The 23069-nt window shown below is 45.1% G+C and overlaps 1 protein-coding gene across 2 annotated transcripts in view; it reads left to right on the plus strand.

The window, feature by feature from the left end:
* Positions 1 to 297: 297 nt before the first annotated feature.
* The window catches only part of SLC25A27 (solute carrier family 25 member 27), a 174840-nt gene continuing 152068 nt past the window's right edge, over positions 298 to 23069 (plus strand). Inside the window, exons 1-3 of one of the 2 annotated variants that reach the window (XM_086926237.1) lie at positions 298 to 596; positions 6177 to 6356; positions 18601 to 18685. In XM_086926237.1, coding sequence (XP_086782363.1) covers positions 515 to 596; positions 6177 to 6356; positions 18601 to 18685 — 347 coding nt within the window. In that variant the 5' untranslated portion in view covers positions 298 to 514. The remainder of the gene's footprint in view (positions 597 to 6176; positions 6357 to 18600; positions 18686 to 23069) is intronic. The other variant, XM_086926238.1, reaches the window with a different exon arrangement.

Raw genomic sequence — 23069 nt, forward strand, 5'->3', positions numbered from 1 at the left:
ATATCACGCCAGACAATTATACAACTAACTAGTCAAATACAACCCACATAATTCAACTACACACCACACACATACACTTCATAACACGTAGGTAAAAGACATTGCCATATACAATGCCAATTGCTCTAACTCAAATAAATGCGAGACGGATTGCATTTCCAGTGCTTGTTTATCAATGCCCTTCGGCCGCTGGATAAAGGGTATATTGAACTATTTACTTACACATAAATATGCAGTCCTTTTTTTGTGTTGGTGATTCGAGTGCGCGCCGTTGTCCCTCATTTATGTCTCTGGCCCCTCTCTTTCGCTGCTTGAACCTAGAGGTTCCCCGGCCCGCGCCAGTCATGCGGGGCATGGACTCTGCTCCCGCATCGCTGGGAATGCCAGAGGAGTCTCAGCGGGCATCGGCTGCGGGTGGCATCTCTTTGAAGGAGGACACCCCGCGAGAGGTACCGGCGAAGCCTGGGACCTGCTAGTGCTTGACCCTTGTTTGGGATAGCTGACAGCCCCGTGAATGCCTACCCAACCGGAGGAGGGATGGCCCCGCCTGACGAAGTTTGTGCTGTCCGCCTGCGCGGCCTCGGTGGCAGAGCTAGGTACTGGCATTTGACCCCAGAATCACTTCACAGCAGCACCTTGCAGTAGGTTGCTAGTAGGAGTGAGATATGCACACAGACATTTTACAGTGACCCAATATGCGGCACCCAATGCTTTGTCATGTTCACTTTGGGGTCATAATAAGAAGGTGGCTACATTAGATAGGGCACAGTTAATTGTTATTGAACTCATTATGCTGGAAAAGTTTAAAAAATTGAACAATATCATCACACTTGGCAAACATTTGAGGACTCCTTTGATGACACATCTGTTATCTTGGGGCCTGCATCGTTTGTATGTGTATTTATGTATTCATGCATTGGCAGTAATGTGGCCCGATAGCACCTTACTTGGAGCAACTTTCCTGATTAAGGTACATCAGGAAATGTTGCTCAAAGATGCAGAAACGTGGCAGATTGTAAACTTCACTCGGAAAGTGTGCTTTTCGCGATGTTTGTGTCCACAACTAAGGAGCAGCACTACGGAAGGTGCTTGACGCCATGGATTTTCTAGGGGACACTCACAGGTGTGATAAATACAAATTTTGCCGTGGGGAAATCCTCATTCCGCCCCCCTCAACCCCCGAAATTGTGATCACACAGCCAATATTTTGTTTTCAGAAACCGGCACTGAAAATCAGTAAAAAATAAAAATTGTAAATCTCACAATTCGTTTGAGATGTGCATTTTTTTACAAATTTAAAAAAGTAAAACAATTGATGGTTGTGAGGTTGAACTGGTGTGTGCCTGCAGCGCTAGCCTCAATCCTGGCCCTGTAACAGTGTGCAAATCGCATGCAAAGGGCACATCAGTGCAAAATTAAAAACAAAATCAGAAATTCTCAACAAATAAATGTTAGTTATGTTCAGCAAACGCCGTAAATCCCCGAAAGTTACCCATTATGTTATGCAAAGCACAATACACACCATTAATGCTGTTGCATACCGAAACTGGTCAACTTCAGGGCCTCTTTTTATGTTTGTTGAACCATACCAAACCTTTAACTGTTTCTTTTTTTTAATTTTATTTATATGTATGAGAAGTCCTAACACAAGAGGCGAAACCACCGGTGGGTCAAGATGACCCACCTGTCTGTCAACACTGGTAATAAATGGCAAATTAGTCTCAGCTGATCTGCATGTGTTTCTTTCCCTTACGTACGCCCAAATAACTATGATCTGCATGTGTGGTTTATGCCATTTTTTATTTCTTTTGTAGTGGTTAGAAATAAAACGATTTAACCAGAAAAAGTACACGGTGCTACATTTGAACATTGATAATATCTGTTGTCACCACCTTTTATTTGAAAAAAATAATGGCACTGCTTAAATATCGCAAACACCATTTATCTAAGGAGTTTTATATAGCACTTGCAAGACCTGAGGTTATCTGAGCTCTTTACCTACATTGCTAAAGGCAATGTTAGATAACATTGATTGCAAGTTCAATCTTGTTGAAAAATCAAACAAATAATTTCCTGTAGAGGAACAAACATAATATACACCTCAGGGCAGAGATTCCATTTGAGATTCAAGTTGTGTGCTAATAAGCGTTGGAGCCAGGAGGATTAAGGTACCGATTTAAGAGATATTTTAATTGTCTTTTGAAGCTCATAACGAGGGGATTCGTCCTAATATATAGTGGGAGGGAGTTCCAGATTTTGGGGGCATTGCCCGAGAAAGAGCATGCTTGGGGTTTTTGTTTGTGTTGTTTGGGGTGTACGAAGCAGAGTGTTGGTGCTTCCAAGATTTCTCGTCTGGCTTGCCTTTGTGAGTTTAGACGCAATGTAAGCTGGTATCCCGGTATGAAGGACTTTGTGAGTGAGGTAAGAAGTTTTGAAGCAGCAACAGGCTTCAATTGGGAGCCATTTTAGATTCTTTAAGGAGGATGAGATGTGATCATGTTTTTGACTCCAGTGACCATTCTTGCTGCAGCATTTAGTATGGCTCTTAGGGGGGCTTGGTGCGATTTTTGGTATTCCCGTAGTCCAGTCTTGACAGAATCATAGCTTGCGTGGCTGTTTTGAGATCATTCGGGGGGAGGAAGGGCTAGATTTGGTTTAGGAGTTGTAAGTTGTAGAATGCACTTTTCACTGTATTCTTTATGTGTTGGCTCATGCTCAGATTTAGGTCCAGGTTGAACCCCAGAGATTTGACTGTCAGCTAGAGACAACTTGCAGTAAAAAGCATCAATGGTTTTTAGCCACTCTCGGACCTTGGTGGTCTATCCGTTGTTGGATAGAAGGAGGATTTCTGTCTTATCTTGGTTGAGTTTCAAGTGGGTGAATGATAGCCATTTTTGGACTTTTATGAGAGTGGAATTTAGCAGTCGTAAGTCCTCCAGTGAGCATATTTCTAAGTAGAGCTGGGTGTCCTCTGCATAAAGGTGGCAAGGGATGTTAGCTTGTTTGAGTATGGTGGTGAGGGGTCCCATGTAGGTATTGAAGAGGTTGTATTACGTTAGATCGCATTCCGCTGCAATACATGCCTTTACCATAAGTGTTGCAAATGTGAATGCCATTACCACCCATCACCTTTACCACGAATATGCCTTTAACATGCATACCTTTACCGCAAATTTTGTTGTAAAAGCATGCAAGTTAAGGGCATATTCGTGGTAAAGGTTTTCCCTGACCCAACTCCTAAAACCAGTCCCCTGTGGGGCCCATCGGTCCTTTTTTAAATACCCTTGTGTGACCCCACCCCAGCCACCAGCCATTCTTAAAACTACACTGAGCCCTAGAAGTGTATCCCTACCCCACCAAGCTGTAAAAAAAATAATGAATTAATAAAACAATCCCTCTTACCTCTTCACAACGTCATCTCTCCAGCTCTTCCGAGGTGCGAAGCATGTTCTACGGAGGAAGCGGAAGGGTCCGTGTCCTCTAACAACACTTAATAGCCTATATCACCCTTACCACACACATACCTTTAACACATACCTTTTAAAATGTAATTTATTGTGAAGGTATGCGTGGTAAAGGGTAATCCTGGTAACTGTGCATACCCTTAGCTCACACACAACTTTATTATACATACCTTTACAATGTAATTCGTTGTAAAGGTATGCATGGAGAAGTGTGGCTCAATGGTTAGAGCGGCAGACCCTTATGCAGAGGTCTGGTCCAGGACCAGGGTTCAATTCCCGCCTCGGCGGGTCTTGGGCTCAATTTCCTCGGACCTGATAATTCTCGCCTCGGTGCCTATTCTAATCATGGGTCCCACTCTGCAACTCTAGGCAATAGCTTGCTTAATCTCCACAACGGCCCCAACAGCGCTGGGATGCCTGGCTTCACCTTGGGGGTGTCCAGGAGTGGACATTTCACAGGGAAAAGCCAGGAAGGGTTCCACAGCGGTATGAGTACAGTGCCAGGAAACCCCAGTTGGGGTATAAGTACGCTTTACAAGTACAAATTCATTCATTCATTCATTCATGGTAAAGGCTATGCGTGGTAACGCATGTGTAGTTAAGGCTATGCTGGGAAGGAGCCACTTTGTAATGGCTGTTTCCCCTCTGAACATCCGTAGATTCCAAACTGTGCAGCCCTAGGTGGTGCCACAGGAAGCACATGGGCAAATGTCTGGAGTTGGTGGAAGCCACGCTTTGTAATCAACTGTCTTCTTCCATTTGCCTGTGTGTTATGTGCGGTGCCCTGACACTAGATTTGGTCCTGGCATTTGCACTCGACACATTAAAATAAAGGCAAAAACGTATTCCAATGGGGCATGTATGAATCCGATTTGGCAGTGAAAAGATGCTTGAGGTTGTTATAATTCCACATTTTGTAAAGCGCAAACTTAACACCCCTATGGGTATCCGGGGGCTCTGGGGGGAATAAGTGAGATATTGCCCAGAGTCACATGATGCCGAGCTGTGCTGTTGCCAGGGCTCAAACTGTGAACCCTGTACTCAGGAGTCAGCCACTCTGGCCACTGCACCAGACCTCTCCAGGCAATGGTGAAACTAAATACTCTATGCCTAGTTCACGTTAGATCTTTAGTGTGAGGCTCCACCAGGTTGCTCGGGCTCCCCTATATTCGCCCACTACAGCACCTTGATGAAGGCACAGCAACTAGTTCCTGCTAAGCTGTGCATTTGACATTTGCAGAGGCAGAATAGAAGATAGAAATTAGCACAATTGGGATGCACAAAATGTGAATTTTTATTTGGAAATGGAATTGCAGAGAAGTAAAATAACCACAGTATTTTGTAATAGAGTGTGAGCTTATCTCTCAGGTGAGTAGTCTGCGGTCCATCCCTGGAGTGCCTTGAAAAGATGGTGAACACCTGCAGTTTTGTGAGTGGGTATTCACACACTTTCTTTTGTAGATCACAGTATTACCTTTGATATATCTGGAGATTTGCGTCCGTCAGTGGACAGGACTATAGTATTGGAATGAGAAGGGAATAATCAAACAGGTGGAGTGTTGGGTAAAGGGATATCTTTGGGAAAATAAATATTTTAACTGTGAAGGGAGGGAGTAAGCAAATGTTTTAAAGGGAAAATGCACATTTTTGAAATATTTACTTGTGTGACTGTAATTTCCACATTTGCTCTTGTGTAAATACTTATTATGCTTGCAGCTACTTCTGTAAAGAATAGATACACAAATGACACCTTTTCAGGACTAATACTGCAATTCATTGAGAATTTTAAAGAAACTGTTACTTTACTCCGACCTCAAGGGTAAAATTACCAGAGGACATTTTTGAATTTCTTTGAGAATATGGGCCTGGCCTTTTGCATTTAAACATGACCTTCTTTCAGACTAATAGCCTAGCCCTATCTGGCTGTTCTAGGAAATACTTTGCCAGCTGAAGTAATTTTGATTAGTATTCAGACCTTTGGGACTGCATTGAACCATAAACTCTTCTGATTGCTAGTGCCCAACAACATTGTAGTGCTCCTTATTCAAAGAGCAAATCAATTATTTCAAACCCTCTTGATACACCGAAGGAGGATGGAGTGAGTGAAGGGAGTGGCTTTAAAGAGTTGAACTGGTGGCTACTAGTTTCTTTTAGTTTGTCTTTAGTCAAAAATTGCCTTGATCTGTCAAGTTAAAGGATAGTTCTTTGCATTTGAGGCTGAATCCTGGCTCATTTACTTCACAGAGACAATCAGCGTTCCTCACACACTGGAAGGTTACACCGGCCTTAATAAAGGTTTTGAATTTTGACAAGAAGGAACTTATTTGCAAAGTTACAACATTCTTGCACTCTGAAGCTGTTACTGTTTGTAGTCTTCCATACGTGTGCAAAAGTGCTTTTCTTCAGATCCCTTTCAGGTTCACTTGAACAAGAGTTGACACTACATAAGTAGATGTTTCATCTGAATGAGTCTATAGACCCATTTCCACAACGCTGTACTTTGAAACCGGGGTTCTAACAAGTCCTCAACCATATTGACTATATATAATGTGTTCAGTAGTGTAACAAGATCCAAAACTCCTGATTTTCACAGCCACTCACATTTAGTCGTATCTGTAAATTATATTTCAAAAGTTTGAGTAGAAAATATATCTTAATAGATGTTTATGGGATTTGATTGAAAAGTAATTCACAAAGTTTATGTTTCTGCAGTGACCTTTCCACTCGACCTCACCAAAACCCGTCTTCAGATTCAAGGGGAAGCAGCTCTTCGTGAACATGGAGTGCCCTTACCCTACAGAGGGATGATCCGTACAGCTGCTGGCATCGCCGAAGAGGAAGGCTTGTTCAAGCTATGGCAAGGAGCAATGCCTGCAGTTTGCAGACACATAGGTGATAATCTGGTCTCATGCTATATATCAGCCATAATGTTAACTGTCTCAATGTACTTTATTTTATGGAAATACTTTAAATGATCTGATTTATATTAGTTCAGAGGATTCCAGCTCCTAGTTCTGGAGCAAAGCACATCGTTTAGTTTTATTTGCCAACCTTGTGACAGCATTTATTTTGTTGCAATTGCATGCATTTGTTTTCCAGGCATTTTCTTTACTTCTGTGCTTGGCTGAGTTCCGGTGGTTAGACTCCAAAAACTCCACATAGAAGTGTTAACAAATAACACAATAAACGTTATAGACTTCATCAGATACTTGCAGATCTTTCTTTAAATTATTCCTATTAGTCATAAACCTCGTCTTTGTAACACAGATACACATTCACAAATGTTTCCTACTCTTGCAGCCTCCATCTCCACTATCTGTTAGGTCTGGTGTAAGCTAAATATTCCTTCTCTTGTATACATTACACACTCTCCAAAGAGGGTCTTTGGAGCAGCCTTCTTTAGCCATTGGGTCAGTCCTCATTAGCCGTTACATATATGAAATATGTATCTTGCTTAGCGTCAGTCCGCAGCATTCCACAAATACTTCGTTTTAATTTGTAATTTTGCTTTGCTGAGACAAATAAAGTAATTCCTCCTTCGCATAGTATTTACTCTTTGCAGACCACTAACAAAGCACACTTCAACATATTGCCAAGCACTGGCCTTTGCAACCCCCTCCTACCACATACAAAACCCTCATGGGTAGATGCCAATGAACGATAGTGCTTGTCAGTTGCCTTCCATTCCTGATGCAGTACAGTGTAGTGTGCTTTTGATACTTTTTTTTCACAACAGAATTTTATTTATGACAGCCACTACAATGCAGGGGCCCTACAGGGCACCCACGGTACATAGATAGAGCGGCATATATGTAAGTCAACATTATCCCCAAATAGTAAAGGATTGAGTCCACTAAATATATATTGCAAGGAAACATAAGAACAAAGAAAGAAAAAGAAAGAGGGAAACAACTGTGCTACATTATCTCTGTTCAAGTGCTTTTGATACTTGTGCCTGTTATCACTACCCTCCCCCTGCACCCCCAACCTTGCTAAGGCTGGACTTCCAGTCTTGTCTCACACATCTACATGCAGGCTTGTTGAGGATTGGTTGACCAATATTGGTCATCTCCAACACAGACCAGGAGAGTTTTCCTGTCTGCGTAATGCATGCAGTTAAGAAACAGTATTTCCAGAGGAATCATTTATAAGGATGTGTATCAAAAGATTACACCTTCATCTTCAAATAAAATAAAGTAGTGGATATTTTTTGGAACTGGTACTTGCTGAGTCAGTGCCCAAACTAGGCAAACTCTACCACTTCTGTACGGGTTAGGTGATTACACTCACTGTATAACTTGTGCTCACACTTGTGTAGCTTTGCACTGACTGGTCAGGCTTATCACATAGGCAATGTGTAAAGCATTGGCACAGCACAATCACACAGTAACTACACAAGCGTCACAAAAGAGACTTCACATGAGGTGTGTGTAAATAAAGATTGTTTTCAACACACACCTTGATTAACACAACATGAACATTAAGTATTTCTTGGCATAAAGCACATTTGGAAATATTAATAGCAGTACTAGGCCCAACCTTGTTAAAATGACATCAGTAATATACACTTGGGAAAAAACCTATTTTACGCCAGCCCCCTTATGCAGTAATATACGTTTCCTGATCAGAGCCCACCCTGGCAAATAACACAATACAAACCCACCTATTACTAGGGTTCACACCAGGTCACAACAATTTCAGGTATTTGTAAAGAAAGGAATTTATAACACTTTTCAGCAGCACTGTGTGTCAAGGACGCAGAGGTAAAACCGATGTCAAAACGTAGTATTCGTTATGTAAATAAACACACAATACACCGACGCAGCTGCACTGTGAAACTTTTAGCAGGCAGTTCTCATGAAGTACACTCTCACACACTCTGACAAGCACCGTAACGAGGTGCAAAGGATATTGACCAGTTCATATGGAGCCCACACAAGCACTCCGCACCATAACGCTTTGTAAATGATATACGGCAGGTCAGTTGATAATATGGATGTGTACCCTGTGGCGCAATCCCTCCCACACCTCTGTTACCCCTCCACTACTCTGCCCACAGGTTTAAGGCCAAAGTCACACTTGTTCAGGGGCCCAGGAGAGAAGGCTGGAGTAACTATTAGGGTAACCAGGCAACTGTTGACCAATGGGTGGGGGGGTTGGCCAACACTTGGGAAGTTCACCAACTTTATGCTGAGCAGAAAAAGCTAGAGGCTGTTCCAGTTCAATCAAGGAGTCCCTTAATTCGCCTTCCAGCACCAGCCCAGTTCTGCAAAGCACACTGGGGACATAACATCTGTGGACCTGCTTTCGATCGCTCTAGGAAGTGTTTCTCAGCTCTGTCGCGTACTCTCACCACCCACACCCGATCCGGGCAAAACTACCTGGCATTGCAAAGTCTTTGTGCCAGGTGAGGTGAGGGTAGTTGATTCGCCGCACTGAGGGCAAGACAGAACACTCGGTGAATTGGGTGTGCAGCTGTCCCAGCAACCACCAGGAAGTGATTCAGAACATCTGGTGCACCTTGATCCAAGTCGCACCAGACAATCCGGTTACACTGAACCACAAGTCCGGTTCTCCGTACCTCCCTGGAAATGAGGCACAACATCTGGTGTGCATCGATCCAAGTTGCACCAGGCAATCCAGTCCCAATTAACCCAGTGTCTGGTTCGACTGTACCTCCATGGAAATGAGGCACAACTTCTGGTGCGCGATACTAGTTGCACCAGACAATCCGGTTACAGTCAGCCCATAGTCTGGTTCGCCGTACCCCCCCAGATTGAGGCATAACATCGAGTGTGTCATGATAAGCCTACAAATCCCTCAACAACATCGGACCCAAATACCTTAACGACTGAGTATGTTTCCACGCACCCAAGAGAAACCTCCGCTCTGCCGACCTCGCCCTGGCAGTGGTCCCCCGCATTCACAGAAGCAGAATGGGAGGGAGGGCTTTCTCCTACATCGCAGCCAAAACCTGGAACTCACTCCCGGTCAACTTCAGACGCTCCCCAATCTTGCACACGTTCAGGAAAGACCTCAAGACCTGGCTCTTCGACCGAACCGGAGCAGTCCCCACCTCCCCCAGCGGCTTGAGACCCTTGCGGGTGAGTAGCGTGCTCTATAAACTACTGATTGATTGATGATACGAGTTACACCAGACAATCCAATTCCACACACACAGGTGCAAGTTCAGTAGTACTGCAGTAGGCAGAATGAGGCATTACTATAGATGCACCCTCCCTCCGAGGGTTGCAACCTGTGAATCCGACACCACACGCAATGAGCATGCAGTCGCCGTATTGCACAAGAGAGATGTGGCACAGATGATGAACTGGCCATGCTGATTCCTGCAGCCACTGAATCCGCTCACCACCATCGATACGCTTGTGCGTGCTGAGGCCCCAACATGCAGGGGACACGCCATAGATGCGGGCACAGCTTGGGGGATCCGCACAAGAGAATCTGGTCTCCAGGCACAATTCTTAGTTCCACGCTCACCCCGCTCTACAGTCAGGATCCAGCAGACAAAATAGTGCTTGAGAGGGCACCGTTCTCCACGTGAAACACATAGACGGTATAGGTCCCTCACAGGAAGTCTTTGATGGATGTCCCTTACACCTCCACAAAGAACAGATGGCAAGCAAACAAGCCCTTGGAGAGCACACTTCAGGGCGCCACTCAGTCAGCTACTATTCAGGCAGGGTGCATGGTTCCTTCCAATGGCAGTCTCCTTCGTGTGCCCAACAAATTCCTTTGGCAGTGTGCACCACGCAGACCAGGATGTCTGGTCCTACATCCCGCAAGCGAATCTCTGCCTTGCTGAAGTATGTCACCCATAGTTATACTATAGTGTGCCTTTGAAGGTGGGGGTGGGTCAGAGAGTCTCCCTTTAAACCACAGTTGTATCCCATAAACTTCAGTCCTGTCTGCTATGAGTCCTTAGAATGCAGATCTTAACCTTTAATGGGGCCATAATCTGGCTTTCCATAGTCCAAGTGTCAAAACATCTCCGCCCAATCTATTCAGCCAAGTCCTCAAATTGCAGAGGTCTGACGTTCCAGATGCATGCCCAATGTTTATAGCTGTTTCTGGGGAATGCACAGATGTGCTCCCCTTTGCCTCTTCAGTAAACTGGAGTCAAACTAAAAGGCACACCAAAGAGTGTAGCTCAGAGAAATGCCCACTTTATTAGAAGTGACATTTCTAAGCTATCAATGAAAAATCCACCCTTACCATTAGGGCGGATTTCTCCTTGTGAATCCAATGATCGTAACACCATGAGGCTGCCTCACTGTAAGTCACAACTGCGGCTTAAGGTAATCTCAGCCATTCCCCCATGTTAACCAAACGGGAGAGCAAACCTAATAGGTAGTGAAAGCACACATGGAGGTTCTTCACTACGTGTGCAGGGAGCACACGTGCACCTGCCCTACCTTTCACCTGTCATTTGCTCCAGAAGGGAGAGGTTTGGGGAGAAGTAAGGAGGGGGTTAGGGAGGGATTTAGGGACATGCATCAACCTGCAAAAGAGGAAGCCCGTTGCTGTTCACAAACTGCACTTCTAAAGCTACTATTACCAAAAAGGGACCCAAAACCGTAGTAGTAAGCCTAGCACCACACATGGTCAATCACTGGTACTGCACCACCCTCCTATAGAAACTAATTGTGGTAGAGGCTTAAAATAAAAACTCATAGGAAGTGATGTTTAACTATTTAAATGAATTACAAATATTATGTATTATGCATTTATTTTATTTTAATATTTAATTCAAAATTATACAATTAATTTACTTTAATATCTAACATACATATATTTTTACTACTTTTTCAAGATAAAGTTTCTACTTTGTCTATACTTTACAATAGTTAAAAAATAGGGAAAAGTTAAAAAGCTTATTAAACTATATACTATGCTGGCAGATGCCTGCTGTCTTAGTGTTTTAGACAGGCTTACTTACAACTGAAACAGTACCCACTGCAGAAGTGGTTAACCTTCTACAACCACACGGGTCACATGCAGTATGAACAGTTACTGCTTTTGTTGAAGACCTATTGTGAAGAATATCAACAATAAGAGTAGACTTTGGGAGAGCGCATTTCTTACAATTGGTTATATTTCTTCTCATTTTCATTTCCTTGCTGCTTATTCAGCGGGCTTTCCTTCCTCTTTTTGTATTTCTCTATATGGATGACTTGTAGCCTTCCATGGCTTCACATCAAGGAACTGCTTTTATATTTTTCTGTCAGCACTCTTTGGGTGTGCTTGTGCTTCTTTAATGTCTCTCTCACATGCGGCTGCCCCCTTCACATTTCTAGAGCCTTCACCCACCGTCTCAGTGCTGGCCCATCCCAAGCTCGTCTGTTATTACCTCATCCCTGGTTTTAAAAAAAAATTTTTTTTTAGTCAAGCCCTCCCTTATCTTTTCCATTGCTACTTTCTCCGATCCACATTGGTTCCATTGCCCAGTGGCATCTACCTTTTCACCTCCCCTTCCAATCCCTTATCCACTACGCTGTTACTCCCCCACCCCTTAATGTATATTCTTTTTCTTTTTTTGGAGGGACTTGCAGCTACACTGTGCTGGGTAGCAACTCCTTTCTAAACAAAACACTTACACACACTTATTATATTTCTTCAAGTTACCTCTCCAAGTTAGGTATCTAACACCCTGGAATGGTAAATTAGAAAGATGAAATGACAGCTGATGCATTGGAATGTATTTGTGTGCGCATGTAGCTAGGGGTTTCTCTAGCCAACCTGATCGTAGCAGGATCTATTAAATAAAGATTTTATTTTTAGTTTGTAGAGTCGTTTTTGACGCTCTTCCAGAGATTAATGATACATTCAGAAATAAAGGTGTTTAGGAAGTATTTTTAATAAAGGATGCAACCCACACTACCAGGCATGTTTCGTTATAGGTGTGCTCTCCACCAGCTCTAGTTGGTATTTGGCGGGCTGATCCAGAGCTCGTAATTGGGAGCATTGTTATTGGATTTGTGAAGGGTCATGAAGGTTTAAAATGTTATTGAGAAAGGGACGGATTTGAGATTTTTCTTGAGGTAGCCCTATTTTATACAAATTTAAATCTTAATTAAAGTAGAGCTTGTAGTATTGTTTATTTCACCGTTACCTTATACAGCTAGGTGAGCATATTTCAGCCCTTCCCAAAGTATGGTTGTATCAATGGTCCTTCACCAGGTTCTGTGTGATCCTTTCCTAATTTGTAGCGGTTTAGCTTTTTCCTTCACATCCTTTAAAAAAGATGCCATCTTCTTAACCGGTGGTGGAGATAGTGATCTACAAACTGAGCTAGTGGTCTACAAATTAAGCTAATGGTTCCAGTGGTGAACCAATGCCTCGCACTATTTGCCCTTCTGGAGTTGGTCTGTTCTTGTAGCTTTTTGGAAGGTAGTCCGTCTATGGGATAGTGGGATGTTATGTGCAGTGGATTTTGCCCTCCTGTTTGACTAACTATCCTTGCCTCCTGTCTTCCTTAACCCGGACTTGGGTTTCTCTAACTGCGGTTGTTCTACCATTTCATGGGAGTTTTCGATAGCATTTTCATCTGACAAGAAACTGAAGCATTGTTTTAGTTAACTAATTGCGTCTTGTACTACTAAACCTCTACCATAGTCTACTGGTTAGATGATAATTTCATGGTTGTTTGTTAGGTTTGTCAAGGTTCTTCTTTTATATCTAGTGAGGTTATAAACTGTGTCTGAGGGGGGCGCAAGACTGCCATACGATAAAACTGCATTTTAAGCAGAGCACTCCTTCGCCCAAGTAGTTAACATCCGCAAGAATCCCCTTTCATTGGTGGCCTAGGGTCACCTACCAACTTTTAGCTCCCTCCCATAGCACTGAAGAAAGGTTATATTGCAAAAAGTCAGTACAAATTGACATAACCGCTCATTGTATCTGCCAATACTTGACGGGGGTCTTGCCTGTGTGGAGGCACAGCCGGTGAGTCTGTCTGGTCACCTGGACGAGTCTTGGGGACTCCCATGGGCGGAGGATAGGAGTCGTGGTGAGGTGCAGCTTGCCAGCTCTGTTGTAGAGGGTCTCGCTTCTTGATGACCTGGATAAATTGTTTGAATAGTTGCTGTGCACAGTCTTTGGCAGGAATCCTTCTAAGAGGTGTTCTTTATCGAACAAAGCTATTGGTTGCTGGCCCTCATACCTTTACTTAACCGCATCGCTGCGGCGGCTTTTCCCGCTGTGCGCGGCATTTTCAAAAATCCCGCGTAACGTGACAAAGCCAGCTCGTCATCCGCGCAGCGCAGGTAACGCCCATGACGAGCTGGCTTTGTCATTAGCGTCGAAGGGGTTAAACTACTGAGACAGAGATGGTGTTTTGTGCCTAGCTACGTCTAGATCTGATCTACAGCATGTGGGGGCTACCCTCTCTTATAATGACTTTACAATAGATGCCCTGAAGCGAGGAAATAATTCCTAGAAGTTAGAAAAAAGCTGTGTAAACTTGCCCTATGCAGTCCCCTGCCAGATTATGCATTCAGCACATGGGGAAAACAGACTTATAGTGTTGGGAAAACTGGATGACCTAATAGAGAGGTCTTCAAAATGATTTGCTGTGACCCTTCCCCTCCATTAAGAAAAATGTTTTGAAGTCGGGGGCCCCTCTCCAAACTGTAAGGCACGACATGGGAGAGCAGGAGTGGTGGTGCTGAGCGCACAGAGTGGGACTTATGAGATAATATCAGGGCTACTTTTCTGCAGTCCAAAATCTGCACTAAATGTGAAAATTATAAAAGAGCAAATACATCAAACAAAAATAGAAATTGAGCTGAAAAACCCTGCCTCAAATAATTTTGTGAGCTCCTTATAATCCTTTGCCCCCAAAACAACTGCACACACTGCACAAATGATAACTGCAGCCCTGAATCTCGAGCTGTCTTCTCTGCTCTTTTGCCCGTTCCCCGCCAGACCATCATTTAAATCCTGAAACAGATTCTTTGTCCTTTTTAGAAAAGATAAGCTCCCACGCGTTGCCCCCACTTAGTGTCAAGGGATTTTCAGTTCTAATGCTAGCAATGCCCAATATCTCTTTTGGTATGTAAAACAGCCATGATTGTGATGCAGTGAGCCCCAGTGCCCCTTTACCTGCTTTACTAATGATGGCTACTGCCTTGTAATGCGGGCTGTTCCATCTGCACTTTGTTGAAAACATGGCCACCGATCTTGCCCCATCCCTTTCTCTGTAACTTCTGAGGCCCAATCTGAGGCGCAAAGCAGCAATGGCACAGCAAGGTTGCACTGAGCTAGGCCTAAGGCAAGCAAGGAAATATAGTAAAACAGATATAACTTGGGTTTTGTTGGCCCCTCGCAACCCTGGGCCTTGGTGTGTGCCACTGTGCCTGCATCAACAATGATACCTACAGCCTTACAAAGCAGTCTTCCTTCTCTGCCCACCCCAAACAATCGTCACTCCTAGGCCTGAGGGTCAAAATCGGCTGTCTGCCCCTTTGAGTAATAAAGTAAGAAAACAATCTTCAATTTCGCTTACCCCCGTTCATATTGCTTGGGCCTGAGCATCACGGATACGCTGGGCCTTAATCCTAGCAAGGAAATGGGAACATACTCCACTTTTTGGTCCCAGTGCCACTGCACCTGCTTCACTAGTGGTAGCGATGGCCCTTTCTTTAAAATAAGAGGTCCATATTTTGCCACCGGCATCTCTCTGAGAAAGCTGCCCCTGTCTGTATGTCAGTGAAGAAATTAGCACCCCTTCCTGTGGGCCATGTCTTTGACCCTATCCATGGATGTGAGCCATTACTTTAAGGTGCCAGGGGTCTGGACGGTCAGGGCTCTGCTTCTAAATTCAACCCTGCTGGCCTCCTTGCCACCCCTCAACTCACCTGAAAGCACATCTGCATGTCGACGTGGTTGGAATCCATGGGGAACGACATGCCTAGGAAATTTCTTGTTTTATTAAAACACAGTGCCCATGGTTTATGTTTAAGAACAACCATCTCTGAATGCTTAATTTGGACCTTGAAGGGCCTCTGGGTGAAAATAAAAGGAGAGGGGATGAAGGTATCGTGCTGTAAAGCTGAGAGATGGACAGAGAGCTAAAGAAGATGTTGGCTTTCTCACCCGAGGTGCCTGCTACCAGAAGGAAATGTAAAGGTATGTAATTGGTTAATCACCAAATGTAAAGGCTGCTTGGGAGCCAGTATGGATTATAATTGACGGAGTCACTTGAAGTTTCATGATGAAAAGGATTTATTCTTTGTAAAAAGTGACATGAGTGTCTTGAGTTATGAAAGTGGCCTTTTAATAGAAGCTTATAAACCTGCTTGCACTATGTGCTGCCTGATTACCCCTTACTAAAATATACCTTGAAAGTTGAAAGCACTTGTTTCATTTTAAACATTAAATCATTGTCTGCCAGCCTATCTTAAACTGTGTGTAATACAGTATTAAAATAATTACTTTCATATTCAGTGTTTTCTGTTATAAGCTGGAACTTCGTAGCACTATAAATGCACAAGTCCTTGCTCACCACTGCGCCAACCAGGATTTCGTTATGTGGCTTTGGCCTCCCACACCGATATCTACAATGCCTGCATTAACAAATTGAGATTTCATAAAGTAATAGGTTAGTTTGACCTAAGGTGTGTGCAGTATTTTGTCTGCAGTTACCCGAAGAGGAAAAAAAACCAAAATAGTTACAGAATATTTTGTTCTTTTTAGTCATTGACTTTGCCACCACGTTCAGAATCACAGTTCTCATACCTTATTGTGTGCCCTTCAACTGCTGCTTGGAAATGAAGATAGCCAGAAAAAGCACCAAAATAAGCAACGCTGTGCTTACGGTCCATCTTCATTTACAAGTACTTACTGAAGCATTTGCTTCCTCATGGGAAGACGCCCATGGACAGTCAGAGAGCCGTGCACCACAGTTTGAAGACCTCTGACCTAGAATTATCCCTAGCCAATGCTTATGCCCCTAACACCCCTTGGTCTTCACCACCCTCCAAAATATATGTAACACACATCGCGTATTGTATGCAATTTTGAGGGGGAGGGAGTGGGGGCACTTTTCTAGATGCTCATCTTGATCGAGCTACACAAACCCCTAGACCTCAGATGCAGACTGCTGACATCATCAGCAAATCATTCAAACAGAGTGATGTGTAGAAGGCCGGCGAGCAGGGCCGGACTCGCCATAGCGGGCATTGGACGTTTCCCGTGGAGGCTAGAAGGGTGGGTGTAGGAGAGTAGGGTCTGCAATCCTATGATCACCCAGATTTTTTGCTTTTGTTTCACTGGTTTACGACTTTCTCGGGCTGTGGGCCTGCCAATCAGACCCACAGCCTAGCTGTTCTCTCGCTAAATTGATGTGTACCTTAGGTGCACTACCCAATTGGAACTGGGCCACCTTGTCAGACCCTGTAACTCAGGGCATCGGTGTACCCAGGGCCTACCAGGGGCTGAAGCATGTATTATGCCACCCCTGGATGGCCATCTAAATCTGACACAACTGGCTGCGCGACAGCTGGGGCAACGGGGCGTACTCGCCCTTTGCTTTAGATATAGTATACCTATATCTAACCCTCAAATGGACACCCGAATTCCTATCAGCCACTCCTATGGCAGGCCTTGACAATCCTGAAGGCAGAGTGCGTGGAATCGTGTGAATTGGGCTCTGGTTGTAATTCTAATAAATACACTGTTTATTTTCATAACACTTGTGTGGTGTCCTTTCACTTGATGTTCAAGGGGTATGTGATGGTATAACAGCTGGCTTAACACGCCCTCTAGAGTTTAGCCCGAAGACTGCTCGTATCCACGCTACTAGGGATAGCTGGTCTAAGGTTGACTTACAACCAATCACCATAAGGGTCGTTTGGACTGATGCATAGTGATCACTAGAATAGTGAGCACTGCATATCGGGCCAACTTCTCACAGTGGGGGCCAGTTTTGTTACTAGGGGCCGGTTGTGCAGTTCTGCTGCTATATCGGCACCCAATAACAAAAGCAGTAGTGCTTCACACATTCAAACCTCCCCCACTCCTCAGAGAGTGGTCCGACAAACATGCCAGGGCTTTATTGGGTTCCCAGTCCGGCCCTGCTGGAGAGCTGAACCTCCTAATAGTAAACTATTCACTTTCTACTTATGAGTACTAGGGCTGTGCAAAATTCCCGTAGTTTCCTTTTACATAATTAAGTACAATTTTGGGAAAATGACTTATCGCATAGTTAATCTGTCATTCAGGGCAATATTTTAGCGCATATACATCCTTGATACATTTTGCTGTAAAAATAGTGCAAAGTTCACAAGTGATACGAGCAACAGCAGCTCACATTCACATTCACATTACTTTTGTGCACCTGCTTTAAACATGTTAAACATGTTGCCACAAACCGCACATGATGGCGCAGAGTGCTGTAATTTCGGTAATTTAGCTTAACAAGTATAATGCGGAATTATGCAAATTACGAGGGTGTCATTTAAATTGTACCCAGGCCAACTCGGTACATGATTCCAGTTTATGCATAGAGTACTGGTTGGTTTTTAGACCTCTAACTACCTGGCTAGTGGGTACTAATCCCCAACTCTGTTTGATCACGCCCCTCAGTTAAATTAATTTTTAATACCAAACAGATTATTTTCTAACATTTGATGATCATTCACGTATGGTTAATGATTAATTTGGATTTGTGCCAGAATGTTACTATTTCCACCTTCAGTCTTTGTTTTGCTATTTTATAATTTTCCTCCTTCTGCAACTAACGTTATTCATGGCTTAGCCTATTGTTTTGTGGTCGTTGATTCTTGCACTGCCTGGTATCTGATGAAGTTGCATCATCTGCGGAAATCCACTATATCTCCATAAACCTTTGACCACCCCTGTCTGCTATTTCTGCAGCACTGGGTGGTGCAGAAGCCCGGCTAGAATGTTCTAAGTTTATAATTTCGCTTTCCCGTCTGCCCTTCCTGATAGTTTTCAATAGTTTTGTTTTCATAGGAGAATGGCTCAGCAATGATTGAGGTTAAAAAGAGTTCCCATGAAAGCAGCGTTACAGAATGGGCAGTGAAAGACATATTGTGTAATCTTTTCATAATCAGAACAAAATGTGAAATAACTGAATGCAATGTTATTTTCTTAGTGTACTCTGGCGTAAGAATGGTTGCATATGAACATATACGCGACTCCACGCTTGGAAGGGCTGAAGATGATCGTTTCCCTTTTTGGTAAGTATTCAAATAATTCTTGGTGTAAAATAGGAAGAATGATGGAAGAGAGCTTCAGATTTAATTTTATGACCTGCTGCACACAGCTCCCCCTTTTAAAATGTTGAACGATGAGCAATATATTTTGTTTTGTATTCCTATAAATAAATGTGATAATTACAGTAAATTACACAACCTTCTCATATGTCCTCTGCCATCGTATTCATTTCTATTGATGATATGTTTGTCACTTATACGAAATGGTGAAAGAGTGCTTCCCAGTGCATTTGAGCATAGGCTGGCAGCACCATCCTTTAGAGTACTCACGTGCTCAGTTCCATGTTTGGGACCTTTATCGTCTCAGATGGACTGGAAGGCTGTGTACTTGCCTCTCTTTTCAGATCTTGCATCAGATAGCTTTATCTTTCTCACTGACCACTTAAATAATTTTTAAGCTATTGTACGTGGAAGGGGCTTGAGAGTACTATATCCCTCCACCACATTGTAATGTCTCTTTGGTGAACCTAGAGCTTTCTTGAAAATAAGGTTTCCCACACTAATAGAAATATAGTCTGCATTATAAACAACTTCTTATTTGAAGTATGACATGACTAACTATAAAAATGCTCAAAATTTGTCAGCTGTTATTTTTTGAATAAAATATATTTTTGTGTGCAATATAAACTACATTAAAATACATATTTAGAATATAACATTTCACAAATGAACAATTGTTACTTACCTGTAAAAAGGTGGTTCTACAGTATTGGTGTCTTTCATAGATTCACATGCTTGAATATTCCCCGTCGTCGGAGTGGGAGACTCACGGTAAATAAAATGGCAATAACATACCAATAAATGACAGACGCCAGAAGCTGCCGCCGCCGGTGTTGCCGAGTTCACCTGTTCACCTGTACTCTCCCGTGCTCTCCTGTGCGCCCGAGCGCTGCCTGACGCCTGCTGGACTTGCCTGTTGACTGCCTGCCTCCCAGCCTTCCAGCCTGCCGGTGGGGCGAAGCGCCAAAGTGCCGAGCAGGACAGGTGAGCGGCGGAAGCGGCCGCCCCGTTGGAGTGATTGGCAGAGGCTCCTTGCTCCTCTGCCGCAAGCGCTGCTAGCACGGTAGGAGACCCTGTGAGCGTGGCCGGCTGTGCCGCAAGTGTTTGCCGATGCAGGTGGGACTCACGGGGGATCTCCTGAGCGTGACTGAGTGCGGCCGTGCCGGGGGGTGTCTGTGAACGCGGCTGGAGCTGCAAGTTAAGGCAGAGTCCTTCAGCGCCGAGAAGGCAGAACAGCACGGCACGGCGAGACTGCGGACTCGGCTCAGCCCAACCCAGAATAGCAAACTGTGCGCTGCCCTTGATGTGTGTGGGATAGAACGGCCTGCAGTGGCTTCTCCTCCCTAAAGCAGGGAAAGGACTGGAATGTTCTTTTCTCTTTTAATAAAAAGAAAGTGAAGTACTTTTGGCCTGCAGGAAGTACTGTGCTCCTCATCTGTTGTACAAAAAAAATGCATGTGAGGGGCCCTACATGGTGCAGTGACTGGTGAAGTCAGCAGATAGCACAGAGTGAGCGCTACTATCCTCTTTAGCTCCCGGTACCGACCCCAGTGTGGACAGAACAAGGGAAACTGTGCTGTCCCGCTGACCTACTGTTAGCTATTTCTGCGCTGAGGACGCAAAGCCCAGAAGCCTGTAACAGAGCTGTGAGCTTGACGTGCGGGGCCACAGCATCCATAGTTGAGGCAGCTGTCGGGTGCCTTTTGGATCTTTGGCCTTTTGGTATTTTCCGGAGTGTGAATCGGAGCGTGTACCGGAGCCACCGGAGAGCCTGGAGTTTTGGAGGTTAACCGAGCAGCCAGCGTGGAGGTAAGTGGCAGCAGCGAGCGTGGCAGCCATTAGAGGTAGTCGCAAAGTAAGAGCCGAGGGTGCGGACCAAGGGGCTGCCTGACTAGGTCTCCCAGCCTGCGGTCCCCCTGTGTGCTCCGCTTGCGCCGCCCTCTCCCCCTGAAAAAGAGGCTGCCCAGTAGAGCACTGCTCACGCGGAGAGCTAGTAACTTTCCTTAGACTAATACAATAAGCTCAAGGCCCCCACAGGAGAGTCACCTCAATAACCAGGAATACAAGCAAGTGGACCCTACCACCCCCTCACATCACACAGCCCTAGCTTACGGTGCCTAAAGGTGTTCAAAGGATGACGCTTAAAAAAATCAAGACTAGTACGAAGGAGGAGGAGGAGGTTGGGGCGGAGGCGAACCCTGAAAACACGGCACTAAGAAGGACAACTAGGAGCACTAACGGTACCAACTTCCAAAATTCTCAGGACTCAGTCCCGGGCAAATCCCTCCCACAGGGTCTCATCACCCTATTCTTTCAGGCCCCCAGTGGCCTGATAGCCACGGACGGGAGTCTACAAGGACCCGAGGGCAGTGGCACATCGAGGTTGCGAATATCGAAGCAAGACCATTCCCGCAGTTACTCTTACGAGCCTGCAGACTCCAGAAAAGCCCAAAGCCCGGAAGACGCTCGAAGCCAGGAAGCCCTACCTCATTCTACTGCCAGAGCGAAAAGCCCGTTAAGGATCCTAGCTGAAGTTCACAGGAGTACCACCGAGGGTGTACAGGAGGAGACAGGTAGCGCAAAGCAAAACACGGGCACCGCACCCTCTCCCCCAACGAGCCCTGGGATGCACCTATGCACGCCAGTGACACCCCGGGCAACAACGGAGACGATCACTCCGGGTATGGCCGCGCTAACGGCATAGTTCCTGCAAAAACTAGAACACTCAATAGAGCGCACACTAGAAGATACCCCCATATACTCAGCCAGAATTAATCCCAGGAGATCGCAGCAGACGGAGGCATGGAGCCCCTTGGGCCTAACACAACATCAAGACTCAGTTGATGAGGTCACGATCAAAGAATTAAACCTGTCCATAATAAGAGAAGTTCAGGACACCATGGCTAGGGCCTTATTGTGGCAGTCCACAAAGATGGAGGTTCAAGTTGATCTCCTGCACTCAATCGCCCAGCACTTAGTTCACCAAGACGACAAACTAGCAAAGTTAGAGGTGCTATTTGAAGCCCACGCGGCCAACATCAACTCTGGTGCCGCCATTATAGAAAAATGGGCAAGCCTACCCGAAGTTCTAAAAGATATGCTCGCATCAGCCAAGGGCCTTGGAGAGAGGTCCCCTCAAATACAGTTGGCTCAAAAGCCACCAGCTTTAACGAGAGTGCACGATGTAGTGAACGATCCCTGCACCACGGTCAGCAGCTCACCAAAAGGTTCGTTGGCAGTGCCATGCAGTAAGCTCACCATGCCAGAACAAGGAAGCGGGGACCTTGTGGTTTTGGACCCTGCCACGAAAGCGACGACTCATCCGTCAGCGTTCCTCTCTCGGAAAAAGCCAAATGCGCATCGGCTGGCGCAAATGCACCGCTGTCACGGAGAGCAAAAAAAAGACTAAAGAAACAACTAAAGAAACTTAAAACCAAAAGCAGGATCATACCACCAGCCATAATAACTTCCGGCACCACTATAACTGAAAGTACTCTCAAAACACCCTTTCCTATCTTCACCCTAAAACGTGCACTGAAGACTGTTAAGCCCAGTGACGCATCACCTGTCCCTTGTGAGGCCCCCAGGCACTCAATCCCTCCTCCGGAGGGCCATTGTAATGTGGAGGATCTTCCACGACCCTCACAAGTGGTTTCCGAGGACTTTTCAGCATCAATGGTCCAACTGGTTGGCTCCCCCAATATAAGATAGAATCAACCCGCCCTCCGTATCTGGGAGCGCAGTTGGGACTGCCCATTCTGGTAGGTCCACCAACTGAGGCACCAGGTAGCCAGCAATCACGAGCTATATACAACAACCCCCCACACCCGAACGCTATCAATGATGAGCAGCAAGGACCGCCAAGAGAGGCAAGCCCCCCAATCACGATCTCAGACAGACAGTGCCCAGGTGACCGCCACACAATCATTGCACATCCAATTCATCAGAGGCACATGCCCCCTGGTGAAGGGGCACAACTGCGCTCTCTAGAAAATAAGCCACTAGAAATTTACGAGCTGCTGTTCACCCCCAGATTTATAGCCATGGAGTCCTTTGATATCCTGAACAGGTCAAACATCGTAGGACTCTTCGGCCACATTGACTCCCTGGCATACATCACCTCGGGGATGATCGAATGGGTGAAGTTCAAGAGCCTGGAGACAGACACTCACGGTGACTCCACCATAGTAGGACTAGCAAACCAGCAAGCCCAAAAAGCTGTCCTCCATGAAGCATCGCAACTGGCAGAATGGGGTATAGAAGTCACCGCCCCCAGGGTTCCAAAATATCCGCACGTCCTCAGACCACATTATGGTCTACAACAATCCGTCTCTGTTCTCAAAGGCAC

Source organism: Lissotriton vulgaris, chromosome 6, assembly GCF_964263255.1.
Source record: "Lissotriton vulgaris chromosome 6, aLisVul1.2, whole genome shotgun sequence".
Lineage (NCBI taxonomy): Eukaryota > Metazoa > Chordata > Amphibia > Caudata > Salamandridae > Lissotriton > Lissotriton vulgaris.